This window comes from Leptonychotes weddellii, chromosome 3, assembly GCF_054177405.1.
Source record: "Leptonychotes weddellii isolate Sample4059 chromosome 3, ASM5417740v2, whole genome shotgun sequence".
Taxonomy (NCBI): domain Eukaryota; kingdom Metazoa; phylum Chordata; class Mammalia; order Carnivora; family Phocidae; genus Leptonychotes; species Leptonychotes weddellii.
The window spans coordinates 83972827-83986713 of NC_138371.1; the positions used below are offsets into that span (position 1 = coordinate 83972827).

At 39.6% G+C, this 13887-nt stretch overlaps 1 protein-coding gene across 1 annotated transcript in view; it reads right to left on the reverse strand.

Moving 5' to 3' along the window:
- The window catches only part of THSD7B (thrombospondin type 1 domain containing 7B), a 658530-nt gene that overhangs the window by 16591 nt on the left and 628052 nt on the right, over positions 1–13887 (reverse strand). The window contains exons 20-21 of the mRNA XM_081814537.1: positions 6215–6360; positions 570–730 (exon numbers count right to left, since the gene is read on the reverse strand). Coding sequence (XP_081670663.1) covers positions 570–730; positions 6215–6360 — 307 coding nt within the window. The remainder of the gene's footprint in view (positions 1–569; positions 731–6214; positions 6361–13887) is intronic.

Genomic DNA, 13887 nt, shown 5'->3' on the forward strand with positions numbered 1-13887 from the left:
CATGCATACGTATGTATGTGTTTACACACATGTGGATTTATTCAGCCACCTTAAACTTAGGCCATACAAGCTAGGTTGGTTATTGGGATTAAAATCAACTCATACATTTTATGTAACTAATGACCTTCACAATTACAGAATGCTTTCATGAACCTACAGCCTTACTTGCTTCTACCACACCATCTTTCCGGGGTTCCTCAACTCAAGGATCCAGTCAGCATTTTTTGAGTGCTGGTCGGTGTGCTAGATACTGTCAGGTTAGGCATTATTAACACATTTTCTAGATAGAGCAGCCATCGATCCAAGGCACTAAATTCTACGTCCCTGATAAAACACCAGTGATGTGACAAAATTCTAACTTCATTCTTAAATTTCCAAGTCCAGTGCTTTTTTGCCTCTTACCTACTTTGCCTCAATTGAAGCTGTGAGGATCTTCCAAAGTCATAACTTTATTAATTGTGGTTAATTCAAAACTTCAATTTCAATGAGAGCTTCTCCAGGAAAAAAAAAATAGAAAATGAATTTGAAAAGCACCAGGGAAGTCCCTCCCAATCACTTAAAACCGCATACCTGGGCAAGGCACAGAACATGGCTGTTTCAGGATGCTGTCTTGAAAAGGCATTTCTCCACACAGGGCATCATCTACACTTACAGCCGAGTGAGAGATTGAACCATTGTGGACCACGCAGGACAGGCTGCGGATCTGGACTCCTTCCCCACAGTCTCCACCCTGTTAAAGGAAAGGATACTGTCAGAATTACCCAGACAATTAGCATATCCCAGTTTTTTGGCTCTTGCCACCTCCTGGCCAAGAAAATCAGCAGCTTCCTCCTCTTGGGAGTTTTCAAGTGTTGACAATAAAGCATACTGAGCAATTCTCCTAGAGCTGACAGAGAAGTTGAAGTAGAAATGCAAATTTATTCCGTGGAACTTATGTACTCAGAATATGACGATTCGTTTTGGAACTCAGGATTGACTGAAAAAGAACAAACAAGATGAAATTTGTCTAGGTGTATGTATTAAAATGGCCTAATCCATAATCACTCCCCAAGAGAGCATGTATAGCTACAGGGCATACATTTCTCTTTTACTTTGCTTGTTTTTCTTTGGTAGGGAATTCAGTCCTTTTTCATATGGATTCGGTTGGGGTTTCCAATAAAACACTAATTTTCTCTCTTGCCACAAGAAGTTGTTTTCCCAGCATGCCTTCTGTGTTGAATAATGTTTTCTTGAAGATACTTAATACAAATCCCACTCAGATTTTTCTGGGCAATTAGAAAAAAAATTGTGCAGTGTCTCACAGAAACAGAAACTTAGAACTGGAAAGCTCTTAGTGGTTATCTGACCTAACCGTCTGCCTGATGAAAGGTTTCCTACTATAACATTTTTGGCGGATACTCATGAGTATTTTCTCCTCAGTTTTTGTCAGGGGTTCATACTTCAAAAAGAAGTCCACTGGATATTTGGATAGCTTTAGATAGTAGCTCTGTTTTTCCATAAGTACCTTAGAAAACAGAGCTGAAGCTAAGGAGGTAAAATCCCAAGAGTGAGGGTAAAGAACTACAGCAGGAATGGAGGGGAAAGCAAATACAAGGTCGTGTGTTACCAAGCTGGCCTCAACTTCGCAAGGAAGCCCAGCTGGTTTCTTGGACACCCCTATCTTCCAGACAGGCCATGTGGTAACAGCATGCCTCAGGAGCATCCAAGACGGGGGAGGGAGGCAATCCCAGGCACTATTATTAACTCCCCTAAACTTGTGAGGTGTGTTACTCAGTTCCCACTAATGCCAGGAGTCGGTGGGAAGAGCTAGAGTTTTCATGACTACTGCTCATATGGTGGCCAAGGGGGAGAGAGAAAGAGCTAGAGCAAGCTCCCACCTCTGTACCTGTGCGGTGGCAGTCAGCGATGCCACGTGCTTTAATCCAGTAACTCACTATTCAGTGGCAGTCTGGTAACTGTGCCCCGCACTGGGAAACCAGGTTTTATGTTTTTTATGCCCTCCTCAGTTTCATGCTGCAGGAGCCAGAAACTGGCTCTCCAAGGCTTTGGAGCTGCTGTGGCCTTTGGAGAGGCAAGAGCAAAGGAGGAGGAGGTGATTGACTAATGCAGTCAGGATAGTGGGCCAGGGCATGGAGCAGGTCTGGGGGCTGCTGGGCCTGCCGAGCCCCGACCAGGGCCAGGCACTGTGGCAGCAAGTGCCAAGTGCCAAAGGCAGGTTGTGAACAGACTGCTGGACGCAAAGGCTGCTACGGAGTGGCTGCTGAGAAAAATTCTTTACATAACAAGGAAGTTAGGTTCAAAGACCTACTGGCCAGGAAGAAAAGGTGTGACTTAGAGGAGGTCCAAGTTGTAGCAACTTAAAGCTTGAAAATCTGAATAGGCACATAAATTGAGGATATCACTTTTGCTTCTAGAGAGGTTTTAATAAGAATTACCATTTGTTTATCTAAGATGGCAATTCCCACACCTGACCTATCAATCCTTCATACCTGCTCTAAAATCATTTCTCTGGCGATTGTGAAACTGCCAAAGGAAATGCACCCTAATTTTGAACATAAGTGTAGTTTTGGGGAGACGAATAGAGGTTCTGATTTAATTCACAGTAGATTCATTTAGCTCTAGTAAATGTTTACTCTCTAAAGTCGAAAATAGTTGTAAGTTGAATTTCTTTTTTAGGGAAGGGGGTCTCTCTTAGAAGTCATTATTCTGGATGATGGGTCCATTGCAGAATTGCCTGAGGTGTATGTTTTGCTATAGAGTACTTGGAGAGAAGAGTCTGAAGCCACGGCAGCATGCATGAAATTTGCTGTCTGGAACCTCGGGTAACAGAAGGTGCCGCTGATTAGAGTTTTCTTTGAAATTGACCAGAAACAAGTCTCCATCAGGGATTCCTTTCAAAACCAAGACAAACAATAATATGCTCCTATTAGGTATCCAGAGTCAACTTTCCTTGACAAGAGCAGCCAAAGAGGAAGAGAAATCAGCATCCAAATGATAATCTCATTCATAAGGCAAGCATTCACTCTCATTCATGAAGCTTTACACACTAGAGACTGAAAACAGACCCAGGCTTCTTTGAGCAAGACTGTCAATAAGTGAGGATTCTTTCACTGACTCTCCACTATCCGCATCATTAATGGATGTTTCGTATGCTCTGAACTGGCATCTCCACCAGATGTGGAGAGGCAGATGGTGATAATAATCATCATAGTTTTAATCAAAATTATAATAGCAACTACAATTTATTGAGCTCTTAATTTATGTCAGGTACCATGGTAAGTACTGAATTAAAACTGTGTAATCCCTACCAAAAGTTCCCAGAAAAACAGGTACTATTGCTACTCTCCTGATAGAGATTAAACAAACAAACAAACAAAAAAACAGACCTGGAGAACTTACAGCCTTGGCAAAATTTGCAGAGCTAGGAACTGACAGAACCTTGACCAAAATAAAGCCTGCTAGACTTAGGAGTCTGAGCTCCTAAAACAGATTCATCAATATATGTGTGGATACATATGCTATCAAGTGAGGACTCTGGAAAGAAAAAGAAAACACTAAAACAAGTGAAGCCTGACAATGAACCCTTCCTTGTGCTAATCTCTTTCCATGTAAGATTGTGGCCGAACTGGCACGTCTGCTGAGCCCTGTGTTAGCGCCTCTGGTGGTCTGATCCACTGGATGGCAGCGGGCCACTTGGACATCCCCACCACCCTCAGGGGATGAGTGCCCAACGTGTATTTGGCAGGCAAGGACAGCCAGGACAAGGAGAAGCAGGAGTGCAGCTGTGAGACAGGGGATCTTCCCTTGTGTGTAGAGGCCTACACGCATTTTGGTCAGTAATTCCAAACTCTGTTGACATACACATTGAAGAAAAAGCCACCTGCTAAAAAGATACTGGGTTATCTGTCTCACAAAGAGTTCACAGATAGGCTTCAAGAAAAGCAGAAATGCAGCTTGAACTCAGGCATTCATCATGCTTCCCTTTCTCTTTTGCCTCTTCTTTTTTCTGTGTCACCCTCTTTGTTTCTTCTTCTGAGCTACCTATTTACAAGGCAGGAAAATGTGGCAGGTAAGAGTCCTGAATACACTGTCTTTGAACAGCTTCAGTTCCATTCCAAATTCTTAAGGAAGAAGGCTGACTGACCCTGTTTGGGTAAGGTGCTCACCCTGGAACAATTAACTGCAGATGTGTTTTTCAAGAGCTTTGCCTGGATTAAATGAACTGCAGAGTTTCCTCCTGGCTGGAGGTGCCAGTGAACAAGAAGAAGCTCATCTAGAAATCGGAAGCAGCTCTGAAATTTCTGGATGCACTTGCTGCTAGGGTCTCCAAGCCTGGGTATCTCCAACGGATGCCACGACCCCCAGCCCCCACTGGCAATTCTAAAGCAAATGTTCACAACCCACCACTCTTGCTCGCATGGTTCTGGCAAAAGCGCAGTATGTGACAGCAACATGAAACACTATATTTGGCATTTCCCTATAATGTTCCCATGGGACAAGTGGGCAGATTTGTGTGTTAAAAAAAAAAAGGCTCCTGACACCCGAGAAGATTAAAAAGGGAAGATACGAAAGAACAAGTAAGGTAGAGTAGTAGTTGTATGCCTGGAGAGACTTGGAGCAGGGGGTTTATCAGGCTTATCAGGTTTATCCACCCTTCCCTCCCTCCCCGCTAACTTGTTTCTCCCTTCCCCTGCAATGGGTCCCTGAATTCTTTGAGTTTATTTTCTCTACTCTGTCAACAGTTATCACCGTGCTACGGAAGAACATTCCTTCCATTTCCTTACTGGGATTCCAAGCAGGATTTACAAATTGCTCAAGATTTAGGAAAGAAGATTTTCGACTAGTGGACAAAGTATTCATACTTAAAGCCATTAGGTTACTATTGAATTAATGAGCATGGTTATCTTATTTTCTGTAAAAAGGAGACTGAACAAATGTACCACACATTTTTGTTCCTCTGGGACTTATTTTTTTTTTTTTTTAAAGATTTATTTATTTATTTATTTATTTGAGAGAGAGAGAATGAGAGACAGAGAGCATGAGAGGGAGGAGGGTCAGAGGGAGAAGCAGACTCCCCGCCGAGCAGGGAGCCCGATGCGGGACTCGATCCCGGGACTCCAGGATCATGACCTGAGCCGAAGGCAGTTGCTTAACCAACTGAGCCACCCAGGCGCCCTCCTCTGGGACTTATTAAAATACATGGGCATTTAACTCTGCAAGATAGTAATGCTGCATGACAATGTCATCCTGACAAGAACACTAAACATCTCTATGAGAATACTCTGCAGATTTCTTAATGCATAATCACAATTATTGTTATCTAATTAAAATGTGCTTTGGAATATGAACCGAAGGATGAACTAGTAAAATAAGAAAATAAAAAAAGTCAATGTGCTTTTTCTTACACAAGAAACCACAGAGAAAACGCAGTAGAGGATCTTTGCTGATCCAGCAAAAGCTCTGGGTATGTGATATATGATGATGTTGCTAGGCATTTATATTTCATGTCAATAAAAAAGTAATCATTGAGGAAAATGTAGTAACCTTGGTTCATGTAATAATGTTAAAATATAACTTTCCTACACTTTTGGTTTTCTGCCCATATGCAAGATTTTGGCTAAGCCTAAAAGTGCCTCTTTAAGAAATAGAGCCCACGGCAAGCTGTGCATTTCCATCGCATCAGGGTTTTGCCTAATTAAATAATACTTTGATATTTTCACCAAGCCAAGAACATAACCTTGTATTCCGGAGAATGCCTAAGAGAATGAAAGTCCCATGACCCTGTTAGAATCAGTGCCTAATGAATTGCTATTTTCCTAGCAACACCACTTGGCATGAGATTAAGTCATTTGGTTGTAGTTTTTTTTTTGTTTAAAGATTTTATTTATTTATTTGACAGAGAGAGACACAGCGAGATCAGGAATACAAGCAGGGGGAGCGGGAGAGGGAGAAGCAGGCTTCCTGCCGAGCAGGAAGCCCGATGCGGGGCTCGATCCCAGGATTCTGGGATCACGACCTGAGCCGAAGGCAGATGCTTAACAACTGAGCCACCCAGGCACCCCTGGTTGTAGTTTTGCGTGTGCTCTATTGCATAAAAATACATTGTGCCAGACCCCTGGTGCTGTGAAATTTATTCCATCAGCATATAGGTTGACCAGACAAATGCTTTAGACATACTAAGAAGCATTTCCTTAAGTATTATCACGTGACCTACCTCCAATTTACATGAGGACCAGTTGCCGAGGACCCAGCTGTAACAGGGTGTCACTGGGCAGGTTTTCTGCTGGGTCAGCTCTGTGGGGCATGGTCGTCCTTCTCCTTGGGTTGGCATAATGATAAATCGAGTCCGGCTCATTCGACCTAAAATGATAAGGAAGGTGTTGGCTTTTTGTTTACAGGCTGGCTTAGTAAGGGAATTAAAAACCAGAATGTTGCTTTACCTACGTAAGTCTTCATTAAAATATGCTGAACTTTGTCACATCTTGCTCTCAGCTTTTCTGCCATTTTAAGTTAGGTTTCTATGGACATGCAGGTTATATAAGATCTGCATAATGCTTAAGGTTTTGGAATTCTGTCTGCCTTCTACTTCTTTAGTCTTCCTAACTCCAAATTCTGTATTGTTGCCCAAATAGACTGATACTGTAAACACTGGGGGAATGCTAATTAATTCAACAAATATTAAGCTCCAAGATGATCCAGGCATCTTGCCATGTGCTAGGGATACAGGGATGAAATTTCCAGATGCAGCTTCTGCCCTCACAGACCTTGTATTTTAGGCCAAAATTAAAAATATTCAAAATAGATTGCATCTTTCTTGTGAGGTTCTAAATTAGCAAGTAGGGTAAAAATTGTACAAAACCCAAATTACCCTAGAAAATTCCTTAGGAAGGTGCCACCACAAGGTCTCCAGACTCTCTTTCAATTAATTCAATATGGACAATGGTCCTACAGTTTAGGGCCAAATTCCTTTTTCACTGAACACAAGATGAAGTTGTTGGCTTGTGTGAAGGAACCCGGATGTTTGAAAAAAACATGTCCAAATATTGGTATTCCAATTCATAAAAAAAAAAAAAAGGCAGTTGGTTAATAGGAATAGCAAAGGAAAGAGCAGGGTTCCCATGCCATTTTATGCCCACTCATAGGCAGCAGGTCATAAACCTATTAAAGGGGAATAGTGGACAGAATTTTAATGTCTGTGTTTCTCTCTTGCTCTCTCCCCCACTCACTCCTGTCTTAATCTTTCTTTGTTGATGAGATTCTATGTGCAAGTAGTTTCATTACTATTGTCTATGAATATGATGTCCTTCCATTGTTGTTATAAAGTTAACTATGTAATTGTATTTGTGATAAAAAAGAAAAAGAGGGTTCCATGAAAGCATGTTATGGGGACATAGGCCAGTCTGGGAGGCCATCAGAACATTTCTGTGAGCAGCTGACCTTTGAGCAGAAATCTGAAAAAGTCAGCCAGACAGGATATACAGAAAGTGAAGAAAGGGCATGCGAAGAAGTCCTGAGATGCAAAGGAGCAAGCCACATTTGAGGAACTGACAGGAGGGCAACGTGGCCCAAACAGAGCTACAGGAAGATTAGATTGAGGTAGTGCTATGAAAGCTATTTAAAGTACGGTCCTTTAGTTGATGTCAAAATTCTAGATTTATATGTTAAGAAAAATGGAAAGCTAGGGAGGACCTCGACACAGAATTCACTTGGAAGCCCTGGGTCGGAATAATTCTCAGATGCCCTCAAGTTCAGGGACAAGTAAGAGTGACTCACCTTTCAGTGGACTAGACCTCTTACTGGCTACCAGAAGATTATAGATTTTGTGGTAAACTAATTCCCTCTGAGAAAACCTTTGAGGAAAAAGTTTTTTGTTTTTTGTTTTTTAATTAGGCTCCAGGTCCAGTGTGGAACACAACATGGGGCTTGAACTTACCACCCTGTGATTGAGACCTGAGCCAATATCAAGAGTCGAAAACTTAACCGACTAAGCCACCCAGGCGCCCCTAGGAGGTTCCAATCACTGCAATCTTCATCCTTGAGATTTAGGCTTCTGTCCCTAACATGGTGCTTCACATATATTAAACACTAACTGAATATCTGTTTAATTCATATTTTCATACATTGTCTACATGATATCTGGTATCTGAAAATGTGTGATGATATAGCAATACAATTACTGAGCAGGTACCAAATACTAAGGTAATATTCTAAATACTTAAATGCCGAAGAATAACAACCCTAAAGGAAAATTCTTCACATACTATGGATAAGGAAAATGAGGGAGACTTTAACTCACTTGTCTATGGTCAAAAAAATTACTAAGTTGCAAAACAGGATTCAACCTCAGTTCTTCTCCAGAGGCTGCTGTGTTAGCCCTGAGTTGAGAGAGCAAGGATAGCTACTTACCACGTTCTTTTATGGGAAGGTAAAATTTGAGTCAAAAATGACACATGCTTGGTTAACAACATAATTGACCCATTCTTCTTGGGTGAGAGTTCCTATGAAGACCATGTGTTTTTGATGTTCTACCCAGCATCACTCAAATCATATCAGTTGGACATCATTCATATGAAATGTTGTCCCTGTTTGAATACATTTGGTTTAAGATTTTGCATTAATTCTTGCTTAAATACTCGTCCGTTTTATAATAATCTTTATGTTTGTTCTCTTAACCTAAATAGCTATTACCCTAAATGTCATTATAATTGCATTTCATTATTTTTCATTATATTCATTATAACCAAATAATTTCAAGTTTGTTCTTGAATTGATGGCATGCAGATGGCTATTACTTTAGAACTATTTTAGTTATTTCTATTAAAGTGACAGATACCTTTGGCTGGACATAGAGGTGGGGGGAACCTAATGTATTCAACAGGAAAAAAATGATGCTATTACTTTTTGAAATAATGAAAGTCTTAAAATCATTCATTGAAAGCACAGCCATATGATTTCTCTGCCTTTTGCTATCCTAACACAAAAATAACGTTTTCAAACAATGACGATTACTACTGCCTTTTGCTATCCTAACACAAAAAATAAGGTTTTCAAACAATGCTGATCACTACCAAGAACACATATTTAAAACCAAGGAGCTTATAATAATCCTACATTTTGAAGCATATTGCCATGTTTAAGTGGCTAATATTAAAGTTCAATGACAAAAATTTTGCTAATGAAGGCATGAGTATGTAAAAGGTTTCTGTGGGGGTACTTGATATCTTCTGAGTTTCTTTTTTAATTTTATTTATTTGTCAGAGAGAGAGACAGAGAGAGAGAGCACAGGCAGGGGGAGTGGCAGGCAGAGGGAGACGCAGGCTGCCTGCTGAGCAGGGAGGCAGACCTCTATTTCAGGACCCCAAGATCATGACCTGAGCTGGTCAGCCACTTAACCGAGCCACCTAGGCACCCCTCTTTTTTCTCTTAAGTCAGGGATATTTGGGCTGTATTAAATAATCAGAGAAAGCACCCCCCAAATTAAACACTCTTTCACAAATCCTGCATTTGTAAATATTACATCTAGCTACATGGAATACAAATGGTATCAATAAGGAGGCCCACCATCTCCAATGGTAGTAGTCTGAAATTGCCTGGGATTCCAAACATAAGACGGGATGGAATATCCAACCAAGCAATCTCTCTCAACACTGATTATTCTAAAAGGAATCCTTAAAATCGGGAGCCTAAAGAAATTGTTTTGGTGATAGTGAATTTTCATATGGGGGGAAAGCAGTGGAAAATGTGGCCAAATTAAAGATATTTAAAGTTACAATGTGATATAGAACATAAGAGAAAGAGAATTTTAAAAAAATAGCTGATGTATGGTGAAAAGAAACCTGGACTTGGCATCAAAATTCTCTAGTTGGAAACAGTTCTCTCAATTTGACAGCTCGTAAATGATGTGACTACATGGAAGTATTTTAACTCCTCTGAACATGAATTTCCTCTTCTGTAAAATAAAGTAGAAAGTTCTTACTGAGAATAATTCATGCTGGGGAAAATGCCACTTAATCCATCTGTTGCAATGGGAATTAAATTATTTTTAATAAAGTCTAAATGGGACTTTTTCTGGAACTAAAAAGTATGCAAGTGAGTTTACTTGCTCTAATATCAACTACCATGTAGATGATAGCTGCAACAATGTAATCATTATTAGGACAAATAATAAATTAGCTATTAATATTTCTTATGTAATTTTATGATTACCCTATAAAAGATCCATTGTTTCATGACTGGCTTTTGCAGTTTGATCATCAGAGTCTTTGGCCTTCAACTCACTTTTCATCAAGTTTCCCAAGAGCTCCCTTTAATCTTTGGTGTACAAATCGTTCCCTTTTGTATCCCTTTGTTTTGGGTACATACTCTATTTGCAGCTAGAGACTGACCAGCAAATACTCTGATGAAATGACAGAACATGTGTCAGTGGAGAAAGCTTGTTGGTTGGGGGATGGTTTCATAAATGGTCATTTCATTAGTGAATATTTTGGTATTATAAAGGCTTTGGCTTCCTTCAGCACTCACAATTATGCTGACTCAGGTGAAAAGTACTGAAATGATGAGGATTCCTTAGAGTCATCTCACATTGGTTATATAAATAAAAAAAATACCATATATAAACCACCTTAACAGTATATCTAAAATATAACAGGTGGTTGTTAAAACTTCTACTTTTCGCCATTTATTTTAACAACTGCTATTTCGTATCTATTTCTAGAACTGGCGTTGACTACTTCTATCGGTATTTTACTAGGCTTATGATATGAAATGCATACAACTATGAAATCCCTAATGATTCTGCCTTGTCCCAACCCACCAAACCTCTTCCACTGCAGCTTGGATTCCTTCTGCCCTCAGAGTAAGAGTGAAGATTGCTACCATGCATATCCCGATGCTTCCAATCTGAAAATGGGGGCATTTTCTTGGACGCTCTGTCTGGATTCCTCATTTGGGTTTATGTTTTTCAGTAAAAGACAGAGGACTAGGACTCTATTTGGAAACTGAATTCAATAGTAGCTATAGATAAGATGTTTAACAAGCAATACCAAAGAGATGTAAAAACAGAAATCGACTGTGTTCATCTACTCTCCAGGCTATAAAGGATAGAAAAGCACTCCCTTACAAAATATGTTTCCGATTTAATAAAGACCCAAATTACAGTAGGGTAGCTTTGCTAGCAATTCTCGGAGCCTTTTCCTCTCCTCCCTTGAGGAATATTGGGAACTCATTATGAGCAACAGTGATATTGGGTCTACTGTTACATTAGCAATAATTACTTGCAATGAAGAAAAAAGAACTGCATGGTAAGAATGCCAAAAAAAAACCCCCAACAACAGTGAGGTACATGAATGGTAACACAAACACACACCCCACACACGCCCAAAGTGAGCCCTATATGGTACCTGCGTATAGATTTAAAGCATTTTGGACCAGATCACACTCCCACTGAAGTATTCAGACTTCACTCTGGGGCCCCACTGACAAAGGGGATGTGGAAAATGTAAGCAGTAAAAAAACCTCACAAAGCTGTTCAAATTTTGTCAATTTATAAATTTATGAAAGGAAATGGAGTCAATGCAGTGGTTCTCTGACCAGACTTTCAGATCCAAGGAGCCAGCCATCATATACCTTTATAGTGGTGCGTTTTAAACAATAGTTCTTCTGCGGCCCTGACATATGGTCATTGGCTTAAAAATTATGGTTTTGATAGCTCTGGACAGTTTGAATATGACCAAACAATACAAAGTGTATATATAGGGGAAAGTGGAAAAGGAAATACAAGAATAATGAGCAATAAAGAACATACCTATTTAACCTTAAATAGTTCATTAACTAAAATATCTGAGCAATTTAGATGAACATACCCATAAACCTCAATGCACTGCAGACATGTAACTATAACAACAGTAGTATAAAGAAGTCACTTTGAGCTTATAGCATGTCATTTGAATATTATGACTGGTTTGCTTTCTACCTAGGCATTATTTCTTTTGAATAGGAATTGAATTTTCAAGGCATATGCATAATGGTCTTCCAGAGCTGACATCTACAAGGGATTGGCCAACTTACACCAGAAAGGGTGGGGCTCAATGTCACTAACCTCAAGTTGATGGTAGTCCTTTCTGATGTGCACCCAACGACTAGGTTACTTAATACTGTGTTTCCACTTTTAAGTTTTTCCTCCTATGGATTTATTCTTAAGCTTTTGGTGCCTGCTACTTAATATTAGTAACAAATACTAGCAGATGGCAAAATAAATGAAAAAGAAGCCAGTGGATACCAACAAAAACCTCATTAATAGCTGGTCATGTCAATCTATTAATCAATTTTTATCACATGTGTCTCTGGTTAAGACAACTTATTGTATAATACCTTTTGTCATTATAAAAGTATTCCTTGTTATGGAGGGGAGAGACTAAGTTACTTAAGTGAATACAACGTGCTATGATACAGAGGTGATATAGCAATATTCTTGCTTAGTTCTTTTCCCTTCCTTATCCTGCCTGCTTGGCTCTCCCTTCCCCTGAGAGCACCTGTTCTCCCTACTACCCTCAAATAAATCACTTCCACAAGAATCCCAATCTCAGACTCTGCTTAACACACATTTATTAATATTCTCACTTCATAAACTGAAGCTCAGAGAAGTTAAAACATTTCTTTTGCAAAATCACACAACTAGCAAGATTGGAATAAAGATCTATCTTACTCTAAAAGCATGTGCTTCTCAAAGGTTTTCATCTGGTCCAAGTCAGGTATCAAATGCTATGCTGTAATTGTTAGGCCACTTGGACAAGTCTGAAATGTGTACTTAGGTCTACCCTGTGCAACAAATGTGTTGCCTGTTTTCATATATTTCAAATTTTCCTTTGGTAAAATATAATTAAAATTATAGTACTAACATCATCTTCCACTCTGAAAGCTCTTTATTTGTTTTGGGGTACTTGTCAGTAAATTTCTGAAAGCAGTGGAAAGTTACATCGTCTAAAATGTTCAGTTAATTTCATGGGCTCTTTATACTGGAATCTACTGTTTAATTCTCTTAACAAATATCACTTATAGGCACCAGGCTGGCTCAGTTGGTAGAACATGTGACCTTTGATTTCAGGGTTGTGAGTTTGAGCCCCATGTGTGTGTGGAGTTTACTTAAAAAAAAAAAAAAAAAAAAACTTAAAAAATACTGACTAGATGTTTTATCCAAGTTTAAGTGTAAACATTGTTTTAAATATACACTCTGGTGGTCATGGATTTGGGATCAATGTTATTTTCCTTTTCTCTTTTATTATGTTATGTTATCAATGTTATTTCCTAATGTAACAGAGTGGGGAAAACTTTTGGCCCTGATCAGCAACCTGAAGACTGATCTTTGGCCTGTGGTTGGCATTGTTAGAGATGGAAGATATGGTAACAGTTCTGCATTCAGAGCTACGGTCCAAGGGTTTCCCCTACAGAGGGATTCCTTGGCCTATCTGAAAATTGCTGCAGGCATCCAGATACCTGTCATCCGAGAGAACACTCAAGTTAGGCAAGATAAAGATTCCATGTGTCCATCAGAGTCACACCTTTCCTAGGTAATGTTGGCTCCCTGCAGCTACGTTCCAATTGATAGGCTAGATAATGCATGACATGACTGATTAGGAAACAAGTATACATTTAGGAGGCTTAAAATTCCGGGGCACTTCTTAAAACCCTTACTACTCTTTGTGTTCCAATCTGAGATCCATTTCCTCTGCTTATTTTTAAATCTCTATAAATTATGAGAATTTTTATAAAGTGATACATAGGACCATGGACATAACATGAACATTTACAAGTACAGTGTCAGATGCAAAGGGGCAAAATAGAACAAATAGAGCTTTGGAGACACTTGAACATGGCTTTGAATCTTTCCTC